Below are 8,028 nucleotides of genomic sequence, written 5' to 3' on the forward strand. Positions count from 1 at the left end.
AGTGTATGTATATATGTATACACAGTGTATGTATATATGTATACACACACAGTGTGTGTGTGTGTGTGTGTGTATGTATACACACACAGTGTGTGTGTGTGTGTGTGTGTATGTATGTATATATGTATAAAGGAGGCAGCCATGATATTTCTTTATTACAATGTTGCAGTGAAGTTGTGAGCTAATGCTCGACCATGATCAGCATTCATATTCTGTTAACCAATCAACCCAGCAGGAATAATTGGACAAAGCAATGCATTTGTTGACTATAAAGTAACGATGTAACCTTTTTTATTGTTCCTGCTTTTGTTGTTCTTCACATCACACACTGTATTAACGATGCTCTGCTGTTTCTCCAGGACAAAAGAAAAGGAGGATAGCCAACACTGAACTTAACCGTGAGTCCAGTCGCTCACACAGCGTGTTCACAGTGAAGTTGGCCCAGGCACCTCTTGATGCTGACGGGGACCACATTCTACAGGTGACATGCAGTTGCATCGTTGTTTTTTTATTGTTGATATATGCTGTTTGTCTGTTTTCTATGATGAATCTTTATTCAAAGATAGCCAGTGAATCGTTTGTGTTTCGCAGATGAAATTAAAATGCACCTTGTGTCACAAAGGATTCCAGCCGATGTCTGTTGATGCTAACGGCGTGTTAATAAATTGCAGGACAAAAACCAGGTGAATGTGAGCCAGCTGTGTCTGGTTGACCTGGCTGGCAGTGAGCGCACCAGCAGAACAAGAGCAGAGGGAAACCGCCTCCGCGAAGCAGGTCAGTTCATTTCTTACTGTGGGCTTCTGTCTGAAGTTCAAACCCAACACGTCTCTAGTAATGTGTCCTTTACAGGTAATATTAACCAGTCCCTGATGACACTGCGCACATGTATGGAAGTCCTGCGTGAAAACCAGATGTGTGGAACTAATAAGGTTGGTCTTTTATCATCTGTTCATCCTTTTATTTGTTGCTCTGTTTTATTTCTATGAACAGCAACATTTATAATCTTGCTTGTGGTCATTTTCCAGCCGTGTGCAGCTACACAGAGCCTTTTTTTGTCTTCCAGATGGTGCCATACAGGGACTCTAAAGTCACACATCTGTTTAAAAACTACTTTGATGGAGAAGGAAAGGTCAGGATGATTGTGTGCGTCAACCCCAAGGCGGATGATTATGACGAAACGATGGTAAGACATTGCGTTTGTGTTGCAGAATAGTTTGAATGTAAATTCTTGTGTCTTTATTCTCAGTAGTTTTACCAGAAGAAAAATCCTCTTGTCCTTTGCAAAGCTGAACTATCATGGACTGTTGGCGAGGGTGTTCCTAATGGTGTTCTTTTGTATGTGCTGCAGCTGGTCATGCGCTTTGCAGAGATGACCCAGGAGGTGGAGGTGGCGCGGCCAATTGACCGGCCAATCTGTGGCCTTGCTGCAGGACGCAGACACAGAAACCGTGCCTTCAAAGATGAGCTGTCACGTCGCCTGGAAGAGCGAGGAGGTCCAAGTAATGCCGGTAAATCACCCTCAAATCTCTACTGCTTGCACTTTGTGCTCGTATCGTATTCTTACATTTTACAAATGTTCCATGCACTGTTCTTTTTCTCACTGTAGGTGACCCATCTGCCCTGAATCAGCTCATGGAAAGCCTTCCAGCCCTGCCTCATTGTGAGCTGGTGGACCCAGCTGATGATCATTCGTTGCCCCACCTGATTGAGATCCTGGAAAGGAGGCATCGTGTCCGTCAGATGATGGCAGAGCAGTTCGACAAAACTGGTATTGGTCCATTTTCTAAGCCACAAATAATCTGTCTGGTTTATAGAGAACCTACTTCTTTGTTGGTAGCGATGAATTAATTAGTCATTTTTAGAAGGCAATATTTATTCAAACTGGTGATATCAGTGATGGATGAGTCCCTACTCTTGCTTAGTCACTGAAGGTTGTTCTGGTCACAGAGTGTATTATTTTCAAACGGCTTACGTTCATTTGTTTTCTCCCACAGCAAATACACTGAAGTCCATGGTTCAGCAGTTTGACGGTCAGCTCAATGCAAAGGAGACGTTCCTTCAGGAGCAACGATGCAAACTGAGCGAGAAAGACAAAGTCATCATCAGCCAGAGGACGGAGCTAGAACGATTAGAGAAGAAATCCAAAACGCTGGAGTACAAGGTGTCTCCCTGACTTACAAAACTCTTCTTCTTCTCTTTTCATTTGATTGGCAACATTTTAAACACGCTTATAAAAGTAGGGATCTGTGAATATCACTTCTCTTTTTAAGAGAAGCTTGTATTTACTCTTTTACTGCTGGTCCTCCTCCTTAGATCGATATCCTGCAGAAGACAACAGACATGTACGAGCAGGACAAGCGCTCGCTTCGGCATGAGCTGGAGACGCGGGAGCAGCGGCTACAGAGAGAGCTGACCGACAGGAAGCGCATGGAGCAGCGCATGACTGGCATGATGACGGACACCAAGCTCAAGTGGGAGAAGGAATGTGTAAGTGGAACGATTAACAGTAGCCCTACTTTACTCTGGTTACTCCTCCCTGTGAATGAGAGAGGGTTTAATATCGGAGCAGATAATGATAAACTATGATTATATACTTGTTGTGGCCAATACAGATCCAATAACAAATGGTATTAATCTTACAAATAATACATATTTAGATTTAATGTTTATTTTTCTACGATAACAGCAATATCTAGAAACCTTCATTGTCTCTAGAATAAAGAATACATTCATTCATTTATTTTAGACTTACACTAATTAATCCATAGCAATATTGACATTTTAACCAGCCACTTATATATCATATATTCTCAAAAATAATACAAGTAGCACGATTCCTTTTTTAAGACTATAAACTTAAACCAAAAAGCTGTGACAGATTTTAGTCAAATTTTAAAAAGAAAATCACAATGCTTCAAACCTTCATCAGGTAAAATTAATTTACTTGAAGAACTTTGTGGCTGGTAAAAATTCAACTGATTGTTCATCTAAAAACAAGAGATGTGAGCCACAACACCTCCCAGAGAATTGACCTATAGGACTAGATGATGAGACTGTTCTTTCTATTGTTTCCCCGCTGGTGTTTTCTAATTAGGAGAGGCGAGTGAACGCCAAGCAGCTGGAGCTGCAGAACAAGTTGTGGGTGAAGGATGAGAAGTTGAAGCAGCTAAAGGCCATAGTGACGGAGAGCAGCGGTGTCGGTGGGTTTCCCTCCGAGCGGCCGGAGAAACCCGAGAGGCCCTCGAGGGAGAGAGATCACAACATGGGCCAGAAGAGGTCTGCCTCGCCATCACCACTTCATGTGAGTTATTGTTATGTTACTCTGTAGCACTGCCTCTTCCATCAACGTGCACTTCAACATTCTCTTGTGAATCTTGGACATTTTGCCTGCCACTACTTATTATTGTAAAAGATTTCTATGCTTCCTGTACACAGCATCGTCTTTTTCCGTATCACCCTGTTGTTGTGTTTGTGTTCATCTGGAGCCCCTAACATCCACAATGCTTGGCCCCGTTCCCTCATCACTTTTCAGGACTTCAACCAAACTCCCTCCCACCAAACTCGAGCCAATGTTAGGGCAGTTCAGGACGCTTTCCCCAACACCTCCTCCTGCTCCTCAGCCTATCCCTCAGTAGCCTCCTGCATCTCTGATTGGGAGCACAGGCTCCCTGTAGACTCAAGCAGCCAAGCTAGGCACTCTGAGACTCCGCAGTACAGGAGCCGGACTCCCGCCCCATGCCACGGCACCAGCAGCGTGGGCCGCAGGAGAGGCCAGCGCTGGGCCGCAGAGACCGGGGCCCCTGCTACCACTCTCCTCTATGGGCTAGACCGAGAGGCAGGCACAAGGGTTAGTGTGTGTAATCGAGCCTAGATGTCCTCAAGGATGTTTGGTTTTGTCTCTGCAAGCCGGTAGTGCAAGCCTTGCCTTAGTGTAGAACTGCTCCTGTATTGGTATCAGTAGATGTCTGCTTGTTGAGAAATGCATCAAGTAGAAGCGCTGCATCAGTGTCTGCTGGTGTTTCTCTAGTAAACGCTAGTGAATCATCTTGACCTGCATCTAAAGCCTCCGTAGTAGCAGTAGTTGCTTCATGTCTGTCGTGCTTTCTGTTGCTTGTCGCCAACTGCTCTCTAGGATAGTTTTTCCTTTGTACCGTTTTATCACATTCAGCAGCAACACTTAAAATGACAAATGGACTGTCACCACTAAAAATAAACACGCATACGCTGTCACGTAGCAGTAATGCACATTTTAGAAGACTGATGCAAAAAGTTGCATGTTTATTTATCAGCTATTCAAAGAATTTAGATCAGAAATGGGTAAGGGAAAAACACACTTAAAACCTCAAACATGCACTTAATGTTGGTGTTTGGTCAGTCTCTGTGTGGAGTGATTTCCTGTGGCACTCAACACTGATGCTTCTCAGTGTACTCGGGTTGCACAAACATCTCGAGTGTCCCACTTTTAACAATTTCTAAAATAAGAAGAATCTGTCCATCCAGTTTCCATTGCGTGCTCACTTTCATGTCTTCATGGGAGTGAAAGACACACTGCCTGGTTTTGGTTTCCCACGTGTACAAATGAGCTCCAACCTTTACTTGACTCAATGCTATGACTGTACACACATGTGGACCGAACCAACTAATGAAAACCTGCCGTTTCATACGGAGATACGTGGCTTCTTACAGAACATGCACATGTGTAGCTGTTTGGTCTTTTGGTCAAAATCTAAATCAGCCCTTTTTGATTTGCTTCGTATTTCAAAATAGTTTTACAGAGCCTGCTCCCAGACTTCTGAATTGCTGCCAACATATTTTTTTCAGCGATTTTCAAATGATTAACGAAGTGGAACGAAACATCAACTCATTGTGATTATCAGGCTTTAACCACTACGATGCAGAGATCAGATCTTCTGTTCCTTATTGACCTGCTCAGTATGTCTGGACCTAAACTCTTTGGTCTTAGACTTGACTGAGTCAGCTGCCATTGTTTACCAAAAAGTGTTGAAGAATATATTCTGTAAACCACATCTGTATTTCGTTAGCATGTAGTCTAAACCCATTTCCTCACTACTTTCTGTGCTGCTTTGCATGTTGATTCTTATTCTCTCTCTACTGGGCTATTTCGAATGCAGCATGTGCTTTTAGTTACTCGATGAAAACATGTATTGCTGGAAGGCCGGATTATTGTTCGGTGTGAGATTTGAGTTGACATATTAATTCCAATACCGTGGACATACTTACGCCCCCAGGATTTAATGTTAAGACCTCTGTAGTGGGACGTGCCCTGTCCCTCTTGGACTTCCAGTAGTACATGTATTTTCAACACAAGCTTAACACCGTCTCATGATCAACCTTCACTACTAATCCCCAACAAACTTTAAATGGTCCCTGCTGGTGTCACATGTGAATAACTTGCCGGTTTGTTTCTCCCACGCTGGGATCACCAGACGGCCCTTCCAGTTCATCCAACGCACAGGCGCTCACACTCTGCGGGTGGGGAGAAATGGGTAGACCACAAACCACGCTCTAATTTGGACCTAGACACTGTCATGCAGCCAATCTTACCCAATGCAATCAAGGTGTCGACCCCGAATGAGAAAGCTCTGTCCAAATGCAACAAGTATTTGCTTAGACATCAAGAGCTTGCCTCAGACAGGGAGATCGAGACCAAATTGATCAAGGTAAAATTACATAATTGCTTAATTTGAGACTTCTGATTATTTTGTAACTTGCATGAATTTGAGTTAATCACATTCTGTTTGATTTCACTTTGACGTCCTGTTTTGTGTTTTACTGGGCAACGGCTGTTCCTGTAATCTCCTCTGGACATGTGTGAGTTTGTCTTTTGTTTTTGTAACTTCCTCAGGGCGATGTTTTTAAGACGAGAAGCGGAGGACAGGCGGTGCAGTTCACTGACATTGAGACACTAACACTAGAGTGCCCAACTTCATCAAGGTACAGCATTGTCCCAAGTACTACAGGATGTTTGTGCCTATAAAGGCACAAACATCCTGTTACTTTATTTGTAATTTACAGTTTTACTCTTAAAGATGCATCTCTGAAAGAAACTGCAAAATGTTTTGTTTGTCTCTCTCCTCCCACAAACTGTTGGGTTGACACCAAAATCTGTAAGTGCAATATATAGTTTAGTTATTTTGTAAATTAATGCCGATACTGATAGCAGGTAAAGTGTCATTAAGTTCATGTTAAGAACTTTGGAGTATTTTGCAAAAGGAAGTTCAAGTTTATATGTTTTTGTTTCAGTCGCAAGAGGCGCTCGGGCTCTGGAGAAGGAGCAGCTCAGATGGAGGACATAGAAAACAGGGTACGCTCCTAATTAAGTCCATTGCTTTCTGCTCATTTAGTGTGTTACGCGTCCTCAGGTATCAATGTTTAGAGTCTTTAACCATTATTTTTCAATTAAGATGCATACGTTTTATATAATTTGATTCCTGTGCATATCCCTGTTTCATGTGTGAACATTTTTCAACTTTTCCCTCCCATCAGGCTCCAGTGGCAAGCACAAGTTCAGGCTTTGGGTATCAAAAGTAAGCAAATGAATGTGTGTTTGTGTATACATCCATTGTTTACTATGTTATGTAAGGTTTCAGCTGCTGTCTTGGAAATATTTTTTTTTTCATTATACAAATAAGTGTCTGTGTGTTTTTGTGTATATATTTATATTTTGTAGCTTTGGATTTAAAATCAAGTTTATTGAGGTTTGTGCTTTTTTCTTCTTCTTCCAGACGCAGGAAGCCTTAAGCCGGCGGACGTATGAAGGAACTTTTATCTTTTTGAAAACATGCAAGATGTTTGCCTGACGATCGGAGCAGTGAAGAGACCGCCATGTGAAACGATGCATCTTTCTTTGAGGCTGAGCATTTTTGTATTATGACTGATTGTATTACAAATTATTAGGGTGCAATTCTAATGAGATCATATTCAAAATGGCGTTGATTTAGTAATCTAGAATGTGTCAATTGTAATTTTTATTTTTTTTTTTTGTTTTGTTTTTTCTTTATTCAATGCTAGAATGATTGACATTGATAGATGATGACTTCTTAAGGATATGGATATCCTATGATGAATGTAATTCTTTTTTACTTAATCTTTTTACTGCTACCCAAAGACTAGAATATTTGAGCTTTTGAACAATAGAAAATTAAATTTTTGTTGTATTTATAGTGTCATTGCATTGCTTGCTTCTTTTTTTCTTCTTTTTTTTCCACGGTTCACTCATTTATTGGATGTTACACTGAGCTTATGGCTGATAACAAAAAATTGAGCACAGAACGCAGTTGTTTTAGAATTACAATGTGGAAACCTGTAAATATAGAGCTGTTAAGTCTCGGACTAACTGAATAATATGAAGTGTTTCACTTCTGTTTAATGAAACGTCTCCTCCTGAGATGTGTAACACTCGACCCTTTTTGCTGGCATTAAATGTATTCAAACACCAAGTGTCTCCATGTTTCTCATTTCATGAAGACAGACGGGTTTAAAGTCTCCATCTTTAAGGCCTTCAGCATATCCAAAAGACATCTTTTATAAAGATATGGCAGTTTGTTACAGTTAATCTTAATGTTTAAAGCAGCTGTAAGTTTATTGGAAGGTTCTCCACCTGTTTGATCAGAGCAGAGGGAAAACAAGGCAAACTAATTGAATGGTGTGTGTATTTGGAATATTTAGTTTAGCATCTGCTTTACTTTGACTAAATGAAACATACATTGTATAGATTGTGGGAACCCAATTATGAGAATATTGAATAGCATGAAGAAATAAAATGCATCCGTTACGCTGGAAATGTATACTGTTTAATCTGAGACGGGAGGGGACTTCCTCCTCTGACGTTCTGGCACAATGACTCACTCAGCGGCTCACTTTAAGGCTGTTTGCGCAACATTTTTTCGGCCTGTCACCAGGTGCCAAACCAAAGTACACATCCAGGTGGGAACATATACTTCCTGGTGACTGGAGCGCTCTGTTTATACTGCTCGTGTGAAATTCTACCAACATGTTTCATATGCT

General features: G+C 41.5%; 1 protein-coding gene across 3 annotated transcripts in view; it reads left to right on the forward strand.

Moving 5' to 3' along the window:
• LOC116384070 (kinesin-like protein KIF23) overlaps nt 1-7,460 on the forward strand; it is a 35,715-nt gene extending 28,255 nt beyond the window's left edge. Inside the window, exons 9-23 of one of the 3 annotated variants that reach the window (XM_031848392.1) lie at nt 360-481; nt 672-774; nt 850-929; nt 1,064-1,183; nt 1,349-1,508; nt 1,607-1,768; nt 1,995-2,161; nt 2,314-2,487; nt 3,095-3,301; nt 3,533-3,847; nt 5,448-5,681; nt 5,867-5,955; nt 6,265-6,325; nt 6,508-6,548; nt 6,747-7,460. In XM_031848392.1, the coding sequence (XP_031704252.1) occupies nt 360-481; nt 672-774; nt 850-929; nt 1,064-1,183; nt 1,349-1,508; nt 1,607-1,768; nt 1,995-2,161; nt 2,314-2,487; nt 3,095-3,301; nt 3,533-3,847; nt 5,448-5,681; nt 5,867-5,955; nt 6,265-6,325; nt 6,508-6,548; nt 6,747-6,762 (2,051 nt within the window). In that variant the 3' untranslated portion in view covers nt 6,763-7,460. The remainder of the gene's footprint in view (nt 1-359; nt 482-671; nt 775-849; nt 930-1,063; nt 1,184-1,348; nt 1,509-1,606; nt 1,769-1,994; nt 2,162-2,313; nt 2,488-3,094; nt 3,302-3,532; nt 3,848-5,447; nt 5,682-5,866; nt 5,956-6,264; nt 6,326-6,507; nt 6,549-6,746) is intronic. The other 2 variants (XM_031848391.1, XM_031848393.1) reach the window with 2 other exon arrangements.
• The last annotated feature ends 568 nt before the right edge of the window (nt 7,461-8,028 follow it).

Source organism: Anarrhichthys ocellatus, unplaced genomic scaffold (genome assembly GCF_004355925.1).
Source record: "Anarrhichthys ocellatus isolate YVR2014 unplaced genomic scaffold, GSC_Weel_1.0 scaffold8, whole genome shotgun sequence".
In the NCBI taxonomy this organism is placed as follows: Eukaryota; Metazoa; Chordata; class Actinopteri; order Perciformes; family Anarhichadidae; genus Anarrhichthys; species Anarrhichthys ocellatus.